Source organism: Lepidothrix coronata, unplaced genomic scaffold, assembly GCF_001604755.1.
Source record: "Lepidothrix coronata isolate B3197 unplaced genomic scaffold, Lepidothrix_coronata-1.0 Scaffold122, whole genome shotgun sequence".
Lineage (NCBI taxonomy): Eukaryota > Metazoa > Chordata > Aves > Passeriformes > Pipridae > Lepidothrix > Lepidothrix coronata.
Genome location: NW_016690302.1, coordinates 1,753,406 through 1,772,172, shown reverse-complemented (window position 1 = coordinate 1,772,172; position 18,767 = coordinate 1,753,406). Strand labels below are relative to the sequence as shown.

The window sequence follows — 18,767 nt, the reverse complement described above, 5'->3', positions numbered from 1 at the left end:
AGGAGGAGGAGGAGGAGGAGGAGGAGGAAGAGGCGGGCGGGCGGGCGGGCGGCGAGACCTCAGTCGGTGACAGCGCGGCGGCGGCGGCCGGGGAGAAGGCGCGGGGAGGGGGGCCGCTGGTGGTGTGAGGCAGCCCCGCCCTCGCTTCTGCCCCCCACGTGGGAGGAGAGGAGCGCGGAGGAGGCGGGGCGGGGCGCGGGGCGGGGCGCGGGGGGGGTGTGGGCGGGGCGCGGCGCGGGCGCGGCGCCCAATGGGAGCGCGAGCGGCGCGGCGGGCCGGGCGCTGATTGGGCGGCGCCGAGTGTGGGAACGGCCGCGGCGGCGGGTTCGCACGGGCCGGGCCCCGCGGCCGCCGCCGCCGCCGCCGCTATAAAACGGGGGGCGCGGGGCGGGCGCCGCGCACGGAACCGGCCCCGCACCCGCCGCACGCGCCCGGCCCGCGACCCGCACCCGCCACCACCACACCGCCGCCGCCACCACCGAGCCCCTCGAGCCATGCCCGCCGACACGGGCATGGAGAAACCCACCGCCTCGCCCATCGCGGGCGCGCCCGCCAGCGCCAGCCACACGCCGGACAAGCCGCGGAGCGCCAGCGAGCACCGGAAGGTAAATGGAGGAGGAGGAGGAGGAGGAGGAGGAGGGTGCCGGTCGGGGCGCAGCAACGCTGGCGGCGGAGCTGGATGGCGGCAAGCCCGCGGCCGTGCTGAGGTCGGTGACGGGATGAGGCGGGCTGGGGGGATGCGGGGTTGTGCGGGGCGGTCGCTGAATGGATGCGCGCTCTCTCCCCCCGTGCAGTCGTCCAAGCCCATCATGGAGAAGCGGCGCCGGGCGCGCATCAATGAGAGCCTGGGGCAGCTGAAGACGCTCATCCTGGACGCGCTCAAGAAGGATGTAAGTGAGGGCCGAGCGTGCGGGGGGATGCGGGGTCGGGGGTCTGTCCGGCTGCGGGCAGCCCCTGATGGAGCCGCTGTCGTCCCGCAGAGCTCCCGGCACTCCAAGCTGGAGAAGGCGGACATCCTGGAGATGACTGTCAAGCACCTGCGGAACCTGCAGCGGGCGCAGATGACGGGTGAGTGGCTGCCCCGCTCCGGGGACAGGGGACACAGGACTAGGAACCGGGCTCCGGACCGGGAGCTGGGGCAGGAGACCGGGCATGGAGATATGGACCGGGGACAGAGGACACGGGACTGGGAACCGGGCTCCGGACCGGGAGCTGGGGACAGGGAACTAGGGACCGGGTTCCACGCCGGGAGCTGGGGACAGAGGACCGGGGATGGTACTCCGCGCAGGGGGCAGGTGACAGGGGAGCGGGGATGGGGTTCCGGATCGGAGACAGGGGATCGGGAACCGGGCTCCAGACCAAACGCTGGGGACCGGGGACTAGAGCTCGGTCTCTACAACGAGGACTGGGGAGCAGGGAAGGAGCTCCGGACCGAGGGCTGAAGGCAGAGGACCTGGAACCGGGCTCCACATTAGGGGATAGATGACCGGGCGCTGGGGACAGGGGACCGGGCTGCAGGTACCGAGACCGGTGCTCCGGACCTTCCACTGACCTCCCGCCCCCTCCGCCCCCTCCCAGCCGCGCTCAGCGCCGACCCCACCGTCCTCGGCAAGTACCGGGCTGGATTCAACGAGTGCATGAACGAGGTGACCCGGTTCCTGTCCACCTGCGAAGGGGTGAACACCGACGTGCGCACCCGCCTGCTCAGCCACCTCTCGGCGTGCCTGGGCCAGATCGTGGCCATGAACTACCCCCCTCCTCCGCCGCCGCCCCCGCCCGCCGCCCAGCCCGCACATCTGGCACAGCAGCCCCTGCACGTCCAGCTGCCTCCCGCCGCAGCTGGAGCCGTGCCCGTGCCCTGCAAGCTCAACCCCGCCGAAGCCCTGTCCCCCAAGGTCTACGGGGGCTTCCAGCTCGTCCCAGCCACCGACGGCCAGTTCGCTTTCCTCATCCCGAATCCGGCTTTTCCTCCCAGCTCCGGACCGGTTATTCCCCTCTATGCCAACGCCAACGTCCCGGTGTCCGCGGGCAGCGGCTCAGGGAATGCCGGTGCCACCCCCTCGGCATCCCCCGTGCAGGGTTTGACATCATTTGGGGGCAGCATTGGTCCAGCGTCCCAGGCCGGGAGTCCCATCGGAGAGCGCAGTGAATCCGTCTGGAGACCCTGGTGACTTCCCTAAAACTATTCCCCCTCTCTCCAAAAAAAAAAAAACAAACAAACAACAAACTCTTCTTGTTGGCTCCGTTGTATGGAGCCCCTGTTATGTTTGGGGTTTTTTTGTTTTTGTTTTTGTTTTTTTTTTTAAAAAGCAAATTTAACCAGAAAGGAAGAAAAAAAAAAAAGGACCTCACTATGAACGTGCTATTTATTATTTTCGGAGGTTGGGATCTCGACTTGTATTTTTACTCCTTTAAAATGCCTTTATTTGAGATACTTTTTTTAAAGAAAAAAAAATAAATGAGAAATAGTTTTGTAACAAATATTCAAAAGTTATAATGCCAAAGTTGTTTGTATCCCGTTTGTCTGTGGGTGTGTGCGTGCCTGTGTTGAAGACTTCCAAAAAAAAAAAAAAAAGAAAAGAGAAAAAAAAATGCAGGTGTTTAAATAAAGAATCTCTTTGAAATAGATTTTCTTTCCCCCCCCTTTCCTTTCATTTTGTTTGAGGGTGGGCAAGGACAGGCTCATCCTGTGTGTGCAAGAAAAAGTAGGAATGAACTTTATGGCCTTTAAATAAGGCTGTTGGAAGGGATACCGGTGAAAAATAGTTGGAGGGGGAAGGTGATGGGGTCGAGGGGGGGTCTGGCAGTGTTAAATATCTCGTGAGAGCTTAGTATGTGTTCTGTTCCCAGTCAGAAGAAAGATTCCTAAAAAAAATCCACCCCTGGAAGCTGAGGAAACACAGGCTGCTTGCTACCTGCTCCCGAAATCAGGCTGCTCTCCAGCTTTCCCTCCTTCCCACCTCTCCTAGGGATCGCCTGTGTGGGGGTGGCAGCACAAAAGTTACTATCTTGCCTACAAAAGAGGCAAGAGAGTCTGTCCCTATTGTGAGGAGGGTAATTAGAAGGTATAAAGGGTCTCATCGAGTATGCAGCGGGCTCTTTGGGAAGTTGGGAGCCCTATTGAAACGCCTGGGAACTCGGAGCTGAGGGTTAATGTGTGTCTTTTTTTTTCTCGCCACTCTCATTGACAGGGCCAGATAGACTCTGATACTCAATGCTGTTGTAAATTCAATTGCCTGGCCTCACAATGCCTACCTCATAAAAGAGAATAACTCGGGGTTGTGGCTTTTTCTTTTCCAGTAAGCAAGGGAACTGAGGAAAAGACAGTTTTGCCACCCATTCTGACTCACCCCCAGTACTTGAATCCTGGCCAAGTGGAAGCAATTGCAGCCTCACACACAGAGCATTAACCACTTCCAATTGTCACCAATTAATAAGGCCGTGGTGTGGAGAAAGACCATTAGGAGGGAATGCACAGTATGGAAAGGAAAGCTTTGTGTTCTTTGCTCCAAATTTCTGAGGTGGGGCCATCGTGTAATCTCCAAGAGAAATGCCAACAGATGATGTGTGTGTGCCAAGGCCAGGTCCAGAGGCATCACCCTCCTTGGCTGGGCTCCCTCCTGGAATCTGTGGGATCCCTGTGGGCAAAGCTGATTCTCCTGACCACCCCTTCCTGAAAACCTGGGGGTTTCCCTGTTGGATGCTCAGCTTGGGCTGGATCCCAGCAGCTTTCCACTGTTCAGAGCACGACTTGATGTTTGCAGAATATCCGATAACACGAAAAGCCCAGGGATTTTTGTTATCTTTTTTAGAATGGAAATGCAACTTCATCTTTCAAGGTTTGGTTCTACCAGCAATCAGGTTGCAGCTTCTGCGAGAACAGGCCATGTGGATGTGTGTGTTGGGGGTCTATAAAGCAGATTATCCGCTTTCTGAAGGCTTTTTGCAGTTTCCTGGTAGTTCAGCCACAGTTTGATAAAGGAGCACAGGCTGCTTGGAGCCTGGTACTGATCCAGTCCAGCAATTCCTCTGCACCAAAGCGTGGGCAATCGATCAGTCTGAAAGTCCTCCACCACACAACCAGAACTAGGTATCCATTTGAATCAGGAGGTTCCCAGGAGGTTTTGTTATGCAATCACAGACATAAAATCATGTTACAGCAATTCTCCTCCATCCCCCACAGCCAGTTACTACCCCTCCTCTTCTGTCTGAAGAAGGCTTGGAAGAGCAGATGAAAGCCTGCCTGTCGCCTGCCTGTAACCAAACACCTCCCTGGGGCAGCACCATGTCCCTCCCTGCCCAGAGCCCCCCGGGCTGCCCCTGGATTCAGCAAAATGTCTTTTAATGACAAGGTACCCAGGCCCCCAAAGTGAGACTGTCAAGACTGACTGCTGAGCGCAGGCAGAGAAAAAAAAAACACCTCTTTTTGAGTGGGTTTGGAGTGACTGCAGCAGGGCAAACATGACACACACGGCACGGCCTTCCTTGGGGATGCATCTCCCAGTGCAAGGGGAGCAGTCATTGCCTGCTCTGCCTCTGGAGTGAGGCCCTGGAATGTGAGCACACAAGGGTACCACCATCACCTCAGCCTCCACAGAAACCACAGAGCCCAAGGGGTCAGTGTTTATGTCCACCACTTCGACCTGCTCTCCTTTTGGCCCGAGGTAAGTCATGGACTGCTCTGTGCCTGGGACAGAAGCTGGACTGTGCTGATCCGTGGCACCAAACGGCCAGCAGCTCAAAATCCTTCCAAGGGGTGTTGTTGCCGTTAACCCCAGATGATTTCAGATGTACAGCTCACTCTGTCTGCCCAGGGGTTGTACCCAGACCCTCCACTACTGCCCCTTCTCCCCCTCTGCCACGCTGTCCCCCACCAACAGGAGTGCTGCTGTGCTCCTCCAAGGCTCTCCACGCAGCTGCTCTTCCAGGCTGTGCTATATTTGGTCTTATCCCTTTAAAGGTGCAGTAAAAGAGCAGAGTATGTGGCTGCTGAAAGGTAAAAGTCCAAAGGGATGGACACAGCGCCAAAGCGATAATGGCTGGGGAGTGCAGGCAGCCAGGAGTTCATGGGATAATGGCATGATCCGGGTGTGGTGGAGGAAGGCCAGGTGGGAGGGAGACAGCGGTGAAAGCCCTTGATGCCTCCTCATCTGAGCTGGACTGCAACAGCTGTACCTCGTTGCATGGGAAAGGATATGGGGATAGGTGTTAACGAGCCGTTTCCAGAGCCAGCAGAAGGTTAACCAGAGCTGGGAATTGAGTTCCAGGCACAGGACTCAGAGAGGTTCAGCTGTGGCCCCACAGCACTGTGGCCCCACAGGCATCTGGAGAAGTTCTGTTCCAGGCAAGGAAAGAGGGGCTCCCACAAGGCTCCAGGTGAGAAGCAAAGCCCCTCTCAGCTCCTGGGCCTGCCCAGTTCGCCAGAACCACCTGGAAAAAGGACTCAAGGCTTGGCCTGAAGGCTTGTTCCCTTTCCATCTCCTGCCCTGGTGCCTTTGCATTCTGCTTATGAGTTTCCCTGCGCAGCAGGGGGGGTTGGAACGAGGTGATCTTTAAGGTCCTTCTCAAACCAAACCACCCTGCGATTCTCTGACCCTTTCAGGGGTTATCCTGCTGCCTGCCCTGCTCCCTGACTCCCACAGCTGTTTCCTTGCCCCCTGCCTCTGACAGCCACATCTCCTCCCCTGCTGCTGCTTAGCAGTTCCCCTTCCCTGCCTGGGAGGGAGTGATGCAGCTCAGGGCAAGCTGGAAGAGGAGGGCAAATCCCTTGGGGTGCAGGGGTGGGAGCTGCCATCCCTCCTTTTCCACGTGGGGTCTTGCCCCCTGTCCCATCCCGGTGGCAGCCCCGCTGGAAGGTGGAAAAGAGCCACAGGAAGGGCCTGATGGAGTTGCAGAGGGATGATGGGGGGCTCTGGGGTCATCTCCTTATTATTCCAGTCAGTCAGGGAGAGGGAGATGAGGGCATCCCCGACCCCCCTGAGCCCAGGGCAGCGAGGCAGGCGGGGCACAGCCCACCCCATCCCTTCGTGTCGTGCATCCCAGAGACCCTCGGAGGAGAGGGAGCCTGGCTCAATGGATGCAGCCGGCTTTACTCGGGCTGTTAAGCTGATTAATTGAAATGAAGTTCCTCCAGAGAATCGGCGTGTTCTTTGAGGTCAGGGTCACAACACTGAGACGCTTAATCAGATCTTTCCATTTAGCCCCTCTTAGGAAGGCTGGAATGCAGCTCTTTCAAAAGCCGGGGCTCTTGGCGCCAAATTTCTGCTCTGCTATCTCGCCTCTTCCATTACATTTACCCAGCACATCCATCATTATGAAATAAAAAACCCCAGCGCCACAAATCCAGCTCAGGTGATCTTCCTGCAACCGAAGCCGTCAGGGAAGGGGAAAAAAAACAAAACAAACCATCCCAGCTCCCTCCCAGGTTGGTGTTGGTGGTGCTTTTAAACAGCCAGGAAAGGGTAACTGTCACTCTGAGTCAGTCCTTTCCTAGGAAGGGGGCAGATGTTTCTGTGTGGATAACAAATTCCTTTATCTGACTGAAGCATTTCTCTGGGGAAGGTGGAGGAGGTTATTATAAGGTTACCCCGAACCATTGTCAAAGAAAGGGGTTTTTCATTGCAATTCAAGAGCCCATCATATTACCCAGAGATAAATCAGTCCTGTAGGGCCACGGAACAGCTCTTATGCAACGGGCAAGCCAGATCCCACACGCATTAAAGCACTGAAAGCTTGTCCATTGTAAATCTGATGGGCCAGGAGTTTGCATTTCCAATTAGCACAGACCCCCTGGTTCCTGTTTCAGCCCCTGTGAGCAGGGGCTGAAATGTGTTCTTACATCTGAATGCACTGATTGAATAAAACATATATTCCTATATTCTATAATATTATATTAATTATTCAATCAGATTGTGGGGCCAATACCTACATTTATGATTTCTCGCAGTGCAATACGTGCCCATCACATTTTTAGGCAGAGCTGCATAAGCAATCAGGGGATCCCCTCAGATCTTGGTCATGGTGGCTGGAATGGGGGTGTTCCCCAAAAAACAACCCTTTCCCATTCGCTGCCCTGAAGTACAAGACAACAGCCACAAAGTGGAATCTGTATTACAAATTAACCTGCCTGATGTGGCTCTTCAGTCACAACCAGGCTCTGCAAAAGCTGTCAGGGCTGTAAGGAAGGCTGAGCTTTAAGAACTGCTGAGTTTTGCCCTTTAAAAATGAACCTCTTGAAGGCACCTTAAACCCAACAGCAACATTAAAAGTGTCAGTCCTTGGTAGGGCAGAGTGCTCGGAGTAAGTTTTTAAAGCCATGATGGTCTGTTTGCAGCTTTGGTTTTTAGCCCCACTGGGCTCCTCCACCAGCTGGAGACTGCAAACACCTCACTGGGCTGGGCACAAACTGGGTGGGAAATGGCAAAACTGGCTGCTCCACAGGAAGACTAGGACCCTGATTTGGAAGAGACCCACCTACTTCATATCCTTGAAAGTAACCTGTCTCACCTCAGAGGGAGCACAGAAAAGTCTATGGAGGATGTAAGAATATATATGCAGAATATATATATATATATATGGAATATATCCCACAGTAATTTTCTACCCATCACCACCCTGCTGTTTATACTTTTTGCATAGTAAAAAGATCCACCACACAGCCACAGTTTATTCCTTGCTGCACCCAACAACTCACATCTGTGGTTCACACAGAAGTTCACACTTCTTTTTATTCTCTGATTTGCCAGCTCTGGGATGAGCCATCCTTTTTCTTTTTTTTTTTTTGGCAAACTGGGCCTTTCTGCCTGCTTGCAAGATCGTGGAATCCCCGAAGAGTTTGGGCTGGAAAGGACCTTAAAGATCATCGTGTTCCAACCCCCTGCCACGGGCAGGGACACCACACATCCCCACACATCTGGCTGAGGGTGCTGTCCAGGCATCCACACAGAGCTGAGCAGTTTCTCCTTCTGCCTGTTTGGAACAACAGAACTCTTCCGAGGCAAATATTTGTAAACAGACTTGTTTTCAAAGAAGAGGAAGATTTTTCAAGGCCAAACCGTAAAAAATAGACTGGGGGCAGATGGAAAGAAGCCATGAGAATCCACGGAGGTTTCAGCAAAGGCCTAAGCCAGGGTCTCTGAGCAGCCCATGGGTTTGGTTTGGTTTTTTTTTTGCAGCATTTGGGTGCTAAAACAGCTGACAAATACTGAGCAGAGAGGCTCTGCTGCCATTCCCTGTGCCTTCTGGAGCGACAGGGGCAGGTGAGGGACTGCTGAGCGGCGTGGGTGGGATGGTGTGAAGGCAAAAGCTTTCCCCAGACAGCTAAAATCAATTAGCAGCATTTAGAAGCTATATTTAACTCTGTTGCTGAAAGCAGGCAGATCTTGGTGTATAGTTCTCTCATTAAGGCTGTTTACATGTCTAGAGACTTTGTTCTTCCCCCCTCAAAATCTGGAGAAGATAAACCAAGGATGAAACACTGTTCACCAAGGGGCAGCTGCCAGAGCACAGGTTTCCTCTGGGAAGACAAAGCAGCATCAGCTTGGAGAGACTGGCTCAGATTCTGACCTTGTGGTTGACATAACTGACTTTAAAACCTGTCCCCTTGTAGAGGAGGAGGGGAAAAAAAAAGGATACCAAAATTCCACTTGGTGAATCATAAAATAAAGTCCTGACCTACAGTGATCCAAAATGTAGATCATGGGATTCTTCACAAGAGCAATAGAATAAGCCATAGGGACCTCCCTGATCTAGTCAGAGCACGAGCATTTTGCATCCTTGCTGTTCTTCTTCCATCTCCCCTCCAAGCTTGTTCTCTCCCTGCTCCCCCTGTGCCTCGTGCTGTTATTTGGCCCTGCACCCTTGCCAGGAGCACTGAGTGGGTTCTGTGTCTTCCAGCATCCAGGTCCTGGGGGGGAAAAAATAAGTGAGAGGGAGGAACAAATCCAAATGGAAACAGCAGCACCAACTTAAACTTCCAGCCAAGGAGTGAGACCCTGCTCTACAAGACACCCAAAGAAATTAGAGAGGATGTGAAGAAGGACCACGGTCAGCAAGTTGGTTTTTAGCATTTATTACCCTGTGAACAGCTTTTCTCTAAGTCCAGCTGGGAATTATCTTTCCGTGGCTGCTGACCATCCAAAGCTTTCTTTGTGTAACAACTTGGGAAAGACAACAGCGAAGAGCTGCACAAAAAAGCTGGGAGATGACACAAACTGCTATTTAAGATTCAAACAGATTAAGACACGTCCATTGCCCGGTTATTTTTAGTGGGGACCAAAATGCAGTGACCTGGCTGTGAGGAGGGTAAATTCAGCTGCCTTGGAGCAACTCCACTGGATGGGAAAAGAACAAGCTGCTCGTCATGAGCCTGGTTGGTGGTTGTGTCACCTCCCAATGTGACCTGTGCTACAGACCTCTCTGCCTTTCCCCTCCTGCCAGAGTGGACTATCCTTCAGAAGCAGCATGTTTACAAGTCCTGAAGTGCCCTGGCCCCTGGCTAGAGGAGAAGGAAGCTGCCTGTGCCCCTTGCACACGTGATTCTGGAAGCACAAGGTCAGACCACTAACAAGAGACACAGCAACATCTTTGAGAAGCTCTTTCTTCTTTCCCGTTGCCACTCACTTACTGCTCCTGTTGAAACAGCTGCCAGCATGTGTTAGTGTAAGGTGAGGTAACAGATCTTTGTGGAAAAAGAATCAGGGAATATCCTGAGCTGGGAGGGACCCACAAGGATCATCCAAGTCCAACCCCTGGCCCTGCACAGACACCTCAACAATCCCACCCTGTCCCTCAGAGCGTTGTCCAAACCCTCCTGGAGCTCTGGCAGCCTTGGGGCTGTGCCCACTGTCCTGGGGAGCCTGTTCCAGTGCATCCAGCCCGGGATCCTGGCTGTGTATCCAGTGGCTGGAGCTCAGTCTCTCGTGCCTTGACATCCAAGCTAATAGACCACAGTCAGCTCAGGAATTACAGACACCTTCCTGCAGGTTTGCTCCCCAAAAACGAGGGTCTTGCACACCCTTGAGCTCCGTTTTCACAGAAAACACACTCGACGGAGGCTGCATCACTCTGCAGGGTGGGGGAATTAATGCCATTTTCTCCATGTGAATTGCTGTTTGGAGTTTGCTCCAAGGTCAGATATCAGTGACATCAGTCCCACCCCAGGTGAGATGCTTTATGAGAAGGTACAGGTCGCTGTCTGCCTTGGATAATTCCCATTCCAGCACTGAAACTGGCAGCTCACTTCTTCCTGTCTAATGGCTCATGCGGAGGCTACAAGGCAGAAAAGTTCCAGCCTGCCTGAATTACAGGTTGTGGCCGCGAAAAGCAGATCCTGCTCGAGACAAATTGAGTCCTTGTACCTTACATTTTATCCTAAATGCTCTCAAGGCTGTGGGATTGTCTCCGAGCTCTAAGGTTTCAGCGGGTTGGGCTGTGAGGTCTCGGAGGAGCCATCGGAGCGGGGCTGTGCTGCTGCACAATTGATTTCCCACATCGCCTGATTTGTCATGATGAGCAAAACCCTCCCCTGGAGAACCCAACTGCCTGGGAGCAGAGCAAGGCAAGAGTTCAGAGCAGGGTCTGAGGGCCCATTTGCTCTTCTTTCCCAGGCCCTGTCCATCTCTTTGTCTGTTCATCTGTTTACCTCGCTGCCTACCCACCCATCTGTATTTATGTATCTAATAGATATTCTAACACACAGAGGATTTAATAAAAACCCATCCTTGCTCGGGGTCCAGCAGTGTTTCACTAAAGTGTTTGGCAAAGTGTCAAGTGTCTTTCCCCTCCCCTCCACCTCCCTGGCAATCCGTGCATCCAAATTTGGGAGCTTTCACCGCGTAGCAGATCAAAGTGTTATTTTTAAATGGAGAATTACAAAGCCAGTCGTGGGTTTAGTTCTGCATTTGCTGGGTTTAACCTTCTCCCGAGCCCAGGGAAGTTGTTATGATTGAATTGTGACTATAAACCTCGCTAATTGCAGTCCAAACAAACCTCTGGGTCTCTTCCCCAGGAAATCAAAACACGGGGGTTGTGTGGGATGAAGAAACCTCTTTTTATGATTTGCCTTTAATATCTCTTTGATACACAGTGTTAGAAGCTGACCTGTGTGTTCACAAACTAATGTGTGCTTGGCTTCCAAAGGTATTTCCATGGCCCAGTCCCATTCCTGGGGTCACAAAAAAGTCCTAGGATAGATATTATCCTCCATAGCATCCAAGCAGGGATGCAGACAGAGATTCCTCCAGGTGCTGTGCAACAGGCTGATACATATTAGTGCAAAAACTCCCTTGGCTTTAGCAAGAATTAAGATCCAGCCCAGATCTATCTCTAAAAGACAGAAAAATTTGCAGGGGACCTGAGATCAAATTATTCCTGAGCCTGATTGGCTCCAGGCCACGAATTTGCTGGTGGCTACGCTTCCTTGGAGGGTGTAATTTCTATCCCAGAGGACATGCAGCTCTTCTACCACGCTTTAGATGTCATTTTAATTCTAAATTTGAACAGAGAGACGTTCAAAGCTCCTCAGGAAAAAAAAAAATGTTACGAAAAATGTTGTTTTGCTAACAACCTTTTTGTCTAAGATCTGTCGTAATAACACGTCCGGGTGTCAAAGCACTCACGTGAAATAATATTTAGAGTGTAAAAAACGAAAAATAAGCTTAAAAACCTAAAAGAAAATCATTTAACAAGTCACTGTATTTTGCTGTCACTTTAAACTTTAGCAGTGGGCGTTCACTAGTGGCAGATTCTCCCAGTTCTCCCCAGTTTCTCCATTTTTCTGGTCTCTGGGGTGAGCTGCCTTTGGCATCACACTGCATCAAAAGTCTGACTCAAAGTTTATCAAGATTAACTGGAGTCTTTCCATTCCCCTGATTTCTATGGCCACTGAACTGCTGCATGGCCTCCATTAAGTGTTTTCCCAAACTTTCATTCAGGACTCATCCCGACTTCCTTCGGGCTGACAAGCACAGGTCACTCTCCACCTTATCACTTCCCTTTTCCACACAGTTCTTTGCAAAAGTGGATTTGGGCTGGTTCTTATAAAAACAAGAAAGCAAAAGGCCAAACAAGAGAACTCCTTTCCAGCTCCCACAGCCTGTGCAAAAATTTGCTAAGCCCCATCCTGGGGCTTTTCTGCCCCTCTGCAGAGATTTTCTTCCCACACTCTTGTTTTCTGTGAACCTGCCGCCTCAAATTCCTAGAGAGGAGTTAGGACAGAAATGGACATGCCCTGTTTACACTTGCTGACCCTCCAGGATTCCTCTGACCGAGGTCCATCCACCTCCACCTCCTTCTCCTGTCAAAGCCTATATCTCAGCTTCACGGGGATGCAGGGGAGCCGTGCCTGGGACTGGCTGGGAAGCGATTTGCTCCAGCCATCTCATAATATATGGATGATGGAAGTCTCCCACTGATGACCTGTCAGGCAGCACTGGGTGCTGGATGGGATGACACATTCACAGATAACAAACTTTGCTGTCAATCACCGGCAGCACTGGACGTGCACTTGACGTGACAGTTGTGCCTAACAACAGTTTTGATTGGCGTGTGTACGAATTGCAGAATATGGAATGTGAGGAGGAACGGGGCTCGGCTCCAAACGGACACAGCCACTGGTGCATTTTAAAAGCCAGGGCAAAAAAAAACCAAAACAAGTGAGGTTTTTTTTTTAAGGTGCCGTGGCACCTCGCCGTGCTGCTGTCCTGGCATTCACCTGGGGAATATTGAGCCAGGGGTGTTTTGTGGGAGCTGCCAGCGGTGTCCTGGTGGAAAGCCCAAGTGCTGGAGGTGGTAGCAGGCCAGCCCCAGCCCAGTGTCACAGCCAGACAGCCCTGGCACTGCAGTGCACAGGGCTCCTCGTGTCACTCACCCCATAATGAGCTGCCTCTGGATTTCACTGCTTAGCCCCAGGTCTGGCTGCTTCCTCAAAAACTGAACAGCCACCTCTGCCCTGTGGAGGGCAGGGACCTTTCTGGTGTCTCCTGCACGTGGCCCTGCTCCTTCTGACCTATTCCTCTGCCCCCAGGCCTGACTGCACTGCCCAGGGCAGCTCTAGGGCCTGGGGAGCCCCATTTTGAGAGCACATAGTTCTCCAGAGCAACAGATGCTCCTGCATCATTCTGGCACCAGAGCTGGAGCACACCCAGCTCAGGAACTCCACCTGAAGCCTTGGGTTAAAGTGGGGAACACAGAGAATCATGGAATCATGGACTCATTCAGGTTGGAAAAGACCTCTAAGATCATCAAGTCCAACCAGTAATCTGCCCCTAAACCACGTCCCTAAACACCACACCTACATGTTTTTGAGCCCTTCCAGGGATGGTGACTCCACCACTGCCCTGGGCAGCCTGTTCCAACACCTGGCCACCCTTTCAGCGACGGAATCTTCCCTAACATCCAACCTAAACCTCTCCTGGCGCAACTCTGAGGCCTTTTCCTCTTCTCCTATCAAGCACAAGAGCGCGGAAACCCAGAAAGGATGGACATGGCCGGCCAGCCAAAGCAATTCCTGCAGTTTTGGCTGGTGGCACCCAGTGCCACCGCCGCGATCCCGCAGGGAGAGCGCACGGGGCTGGTTTGCAGGGCTGGCTCCTCGCAGGGAGCTTCCCCGTGCCTGTCCTCCCTTCCTCTCCTCCCTGAACCCTCACAGCTGCTATTTTCAGCTGAGTGACGGAATCCAGGCAGGTCTGTCTCGAGGGAGGGCGGGGGGGAAGTCAGCTGGTGAATCAACAGCAGGCCAAGGCACGCTCCCCGGGACGTGGCTCCGGGGAAGTTATTCATCTCGCAATTCGCCCTTGGGTTGCCTTGGCCTCGTTTTTCCCATGGCTGGGCCCCGTGTTGTTGCAGTCATTGTGCAGGTATCCTGTCGGGGCTGTCGGGCTGGGAGTGGCCCCGCTGACGGAGGGCAGGAGGCCTGGGAAAGTGTCGGCCTTGCCAAGAGCGTGGAAGGGAGGCCGCTCGCCCGCCCGCCCGCCCCGGCGCTGGAAACTGCCGGTGGCAGATTGTTAAATGTCATTACAACACTCGCACAGGAGCAGCAGGTTCCGCCCTGTGTCGACCTGCTGCAGGCACGGGAGGGGAGCCGGGAAGGGAGTGGGTGTCCGGGGAGGAAAAGGCGGCCGAGAGTCGGCGGGGATGGAGCTGGCGGAGCTGGCGGGGCTGGCAGCCACGTGCCCTCCGTGCCTCCTGCCACGATCCACCCAGAGACCTCACAGGGAGGCGTCTGGGGCGAGAGAAGGGCTTTGGAAATCGGCAGGTGCCGTGGGGAAGGAGCGCGGGATGGGGTGTCTGGGCTGAGCTGAAACGTGGGAATCAAAGGGAAGAGGGAAAAAGGCAGCAGGGAGGTGGGGGGGCTGGTGGCTGGGGGCTCTCCTCAGCCCCTCTGTGGCAGAGAAATCCTCCCATACCAAATCGATCCAAACCTGCGGCTGTCAGAAAATCAGGGAATGCTTCCCCATGGATGAGCCACATCCCAGCTGGTGCTGAGTCCCTGAATCTCCTTCTGCACAGCTGCAGGAATTCAGGCTGCTCAAAGGGGGCTGCTGCATCCCAGTAGTGCCTATCCTCTAATCCAACACTGTACCATCCCACCATCGTGGTCTCGTGGAATAATGCACTTCAGACAGGTTCAGGCCACAGATGGGGTCAGGATTTAACACATCAAGAAGAGTTAGGATGGGAAAAACCACAGAGAAATGCAATTTTTTTTCCTCCCTTGAGCCCAATCTTCTTTGCGTTCCAGAGGACGTGGCACGGGACAAACCCCACAGATGAGCAACTGAGCTGAGCCAGGTCCTGTGAGACCCACATCATCCACCCCCAGCACCTTTTTCATTGACAATCCAGACCAGCAGCCCAGTCTGGGACTGGAATCAGCAAGCTGAAGAGGGCTCTACCACAGAAAGGAATTCGTCCCCAAATGTTATTGGTGAACTCATGCAGCAGGAGGAGGGATGTGGCACAGCCTCCATCTCTCTCTCTGCAAGTGGCACCTCAGTGTTTGACTTGTTCACAGTGCTGTACCCCAGTATGGGAGCAGATGAGGGGACAGTCCCAGCCATCAGAACAGGCAGAGACTGAGCAAGGGAGGAAGCAGCATGGAAAAGCCAGGAAGAACATCCAAATGCCCCAAATTCCCCCTCTGAGACATACTGCATCCCACCTGAAGGAAAAGGAGCACACAGAACCACCCAGCACTCCCTTTCCCGTGGCGGGACACAGGGGCTCCAGCTCCTCTCCCTGCTCCCGGTGCTGCCCGTGCCAGCTCAGAACCCCACCGGGATGGCGGAGTCACCCTCTGCCAGAGATAAAGGGATTTTGAGGGCAGCCACAGCTGGCAAACACACACAGCCACGAGCCTGCAGGTCGTGTGTAGATGCCCTGATAAACCAGGAGAAGGTCTGACGCGTGGGACCAGCGCCCGGCACAGACAGCCCTGCCTCCCTCCCTGCCTCCCTCCCTCCCTGCCTCCCTCTCTCCCAGGCAGGGCCGGGTGTGATGTGCATCGCTCCAGGGGAGATATGTGCCTGCACCCTGCTCCAAAACCCCGGGAGCCTCCAGGGCAGCACTTTGAACGTTTAAGCAGGTACCTTTCCTTTTCCCTTTGAATGCTCAGCCTCTTAAATCAAACCTAACTCAGGTTCAGCTCGAACTGACGAGGGAAATCCGGAGCTGCTCGGGGCAAAAGCTAATGTGTTAAGCACTGAGATATAGTCCAGATGTAGAACTCTCCAGGGCCACAACGGGTCTTTGAGCTGCTTGTTTGACACCTCTGGTTTAGACATTAAAGGTCCCACCGGGGAGGAAATCCTCATGGCCTGAGTTATGTGCTATTTACGGATGGGGCTCTGGGCAGCCCTTGAAAGAGCTCGTAATAAAACCTGGAATAAGAGTAAATTATTAGCATAGGCTGGGAAAGGGGGTTTGTTTTTTAAGGCAGCTGGTTTTATGGATTTTTTTTTTTTGCGATGCTGGATGAAGATAAAAATCCTTCTGCCTCTGAGGGATAAGAGAATGCTGAAGAGGCAGAGAACTGTGTGAAAGCTCCAGGTCCCATTTGGAAAAGCACTCGGCAGGCAATAAAACCATGTTCCTTGAGCTAAATTGCTTGCATGTGATAGCAGAGGCTTTTCCCCCCCCGAGTCAGATGTGGGGAGGAAAGACCAGCAGTTACTGGCTGGATGTTTCAGCTTCCCATTCAAAGTTCTGTGAATCCATCCCTCTCTCCACTCCTCTCCTGGGCTCCCAAGTTTTTCCTTATGTTGCCCCCACTGTGAGGTGCCCTCCTCTGTGCATCTCTTTCCTGACTCCTCATTTCTCCTCTTCCCTTCAGGAAAAGGGCTCCACCTGCCACCACATCCATGGCAGATGAGAGCAGAAGGAACAGCCACAGTTTGGGTTACCAAGTGTAGTGTAGGCATGGGATGGTGCCACCTCCTCGCTGGAAGGGTGATCAAGCACTGGCACAGGTTTCCCAGGGAAATGATGGAGTCACCATCACTGGAAGCGTTCCAAAAATGTGTGGGTATGGCATTTGGGGGCATGGTTCAGTGGTGAACACAGCAGTGCTGGGTTAATGGTCAGACTGGAGGGCTTTTCCAACCTGAACCTGTCCCAGCTGCTTCCCACTGCTGGCAGGCTGTGGGACACATCCCAGCACTTCTGCTCCTGTCCCAGCCTGGGGGCCAGGGCTCCTTGCAGGACACTTATTAGCCCTGGTATCTGAGTGCCTGGGAGCTATGGGAAGGGGATTAAGTAGTTGCTCATGCCTTTCCCAGCTCACTTTCACCAGCCCAGGAGTGAATCACAATGGATTTTGTTCTTTTTGACTCTCCTAAAGGAAAAAAAAAAGGAACTGACCCTTAATTTGCAGATTTTCCCACTGTGCTTAGGAGTCTTCAGGGGTCTTTACAGGGATCTTCACCCTCCCATGGGGATCTCACTTAGAGCAGAGGAGTTCAACCACTTGACAGAGGGTGGTGATGTGGCCAGATTTTGAGCCATGACTCCCAAAATAGGTGAGCAAACCCCCCTGGATCCTGACAAACAGACTTCCCACTCCTCCTTCAGGCTGGGAACACAAACCCTTCACCCTGGGGCTGCAGCACGAGGGGGAATGACACGGTTCATCCAGCAGCATCCCCTCCCTCACCTCCAAGGCTCTGAGCTTGCCAGGAGGAGCCAGAGCCCTCAGCAGCTCTTTGCCCATGTTCACATGCATTACACACACAGCTGTCATAATTCTCCCTAACCTGAGTACTTTAAGGATGCTAACTCCGTGTCTGCATGGCTTTCCTCTCCCCTGACATGACTGGAAGTGGCAGGATTTCTCCTGCCTATCACTGGCTGCCCTTGAGTTGTCTTCCTGTGCTGCTTTCTTTTTTTCCCCTTCCAGGGCTTTATTTTTCCTTGTCGCCCTCTTTGCTTGTTTGTTTTCTGCCCTGCTTGGTGTCAGCCATTGAGACAGGACGTCCAAAGCAGCTACAGGGCTCGTTCAAAGGGTGACAGAACTGAAAAGATGGGGGTTTTTTTCTGTTGGTGAGAGCTGCTGCTTTAGAGCAGCCCTTCTCTTTTCATCCAAGAGGACACGGCCAGTGATTGCTGTGGACTTCACTGGTGCCAAAGACTTCCAAGGGAGAGCAGTGAGAGCTACATGCTCACAGAGCTGAGCAAGGCACTGAGCTGCCACCTCCTCAGCTGCCTGCTCTCCATCCCTTCTCTTCCCTGGATCTCACTGCACAGCCTCATCAGACTTCCCAGGGCCAGGCTGGGGTCCTGCCACTGCTGGAATGCACTTTGTGATTCGGGGGAAAGCACAGGAGAACTAAATATATACATGAGGCCAGATTTTCTGGAGAGTTCTGCCCACGAGTACCAAAGAAAGGCCAGAAAAGCACTGCATCCTGAAGTTATCCCCACAGCAACCTGGGTGCACAGGTTAAGAATGGATGGCTGGGTTAAGAATGGATAATAGGAAGAAATTCCTTACTATGAAGGTGGGGAGGCCCTGGCACAGGTTGCCCAGAGAAACTGTGGCTGTCCCATCCCTGGAAGTGTCCAAGGCCAGGTTGGACAGGGCTTGGAGCAGCCTGGGCTAGTGGGAGGTGTCCCTGTCCATGGCAGGGGGGTGGAACGAGATGAGCTTTAAGTTCCCTTCCAGCTCAAACCTTTTTATGATCCTCTGACTCACCAACACGTCTGCAGGACTCCTCAGCTGTCCCCAGACAAGGCAAAGTCTTAGGGGTTCTAAGCAAAGACCCTGTGGGGTCACAGACTTGGCTGCTACCAACCCTCACATTTTCACAGACCTCCCTGTAGGTTTGCTGGTTCCCAACCATCCAGGTCCATCCTGATCACCCAGCTCCTGTCAGCATCACGCTGAACACTGCAGAGGAATAACCCAGAGACCTTCACAAAGTGTGCAGAGGAACCACCAGCGAAATGCAGCCACCAGAGTGTGGCTGGCCCTCAAAAGGTTGTGGTACTGCACAGAAATATGGGCCTGTCACGCTCCCGAATCACTCCAAAGAGCCCCTGTCTGGGCAGCTTCCTTGACCTGCTCAGGGAGGTGAGATCTGTGCCCAAACTCTGCTCTCTCTGACCTCCTGACTCACCTGTGCTGGGCTCCAGCACAAGGGACCTGCTGGTCTGGCCCAGCCAGTCCCTGCTCAGGTGTGGCTGCGTTATTTGCTCAGTGATTACTGAAGTAAAACCATCCTTAAAAGCACCTCCTTCCACTGTGCCTTGCCTCCCCTCTCCACTCCTGGCAG

At 53.5% G+C, this 18,767-nt stretch overlaps 1 protein-coding gene across 2 annotated transcripts in view; it reads left to right on the top strand.

Moving 5' to 3' along the window:
• The window catches only part of HES4 (hes family bHLH transcription factor 4), a 13,452-nt gene extending 10,824 nt beyond the window's left edge, over window positions 1-2,628 (top strand). The window contains exons 2-5 of one of the 2 annotated variants that reach the window (XM_017825679.1): window positions 484-707; window positions 795-890; window positions 981-1,068; window positions 1,579-2,628. In XM_017825679.1, coding sequence (XP_017681168.1) covers window positions 495-707; window positions 795-890; window positions 981-1,068; window positions 1,579-2,171 — 990 coding nt within the window. In that variant the 5' untranslated portion in view covers window positions 484-494 and the 3' untranslated portion in view covers window positions 2,172-2,628. Of the gene's footprint in view, window positions 1-455; window positions 708-794; window positions 891-980; window positions 1,069-1,578 lie in introns of those variants that run through there. The other variant, XM_017825680.1, reaches the window with a different exon arrangement.
• The last annotated feature ends 16,139 nt before the right edge of the window (window positions 2,629-18,767 follow it).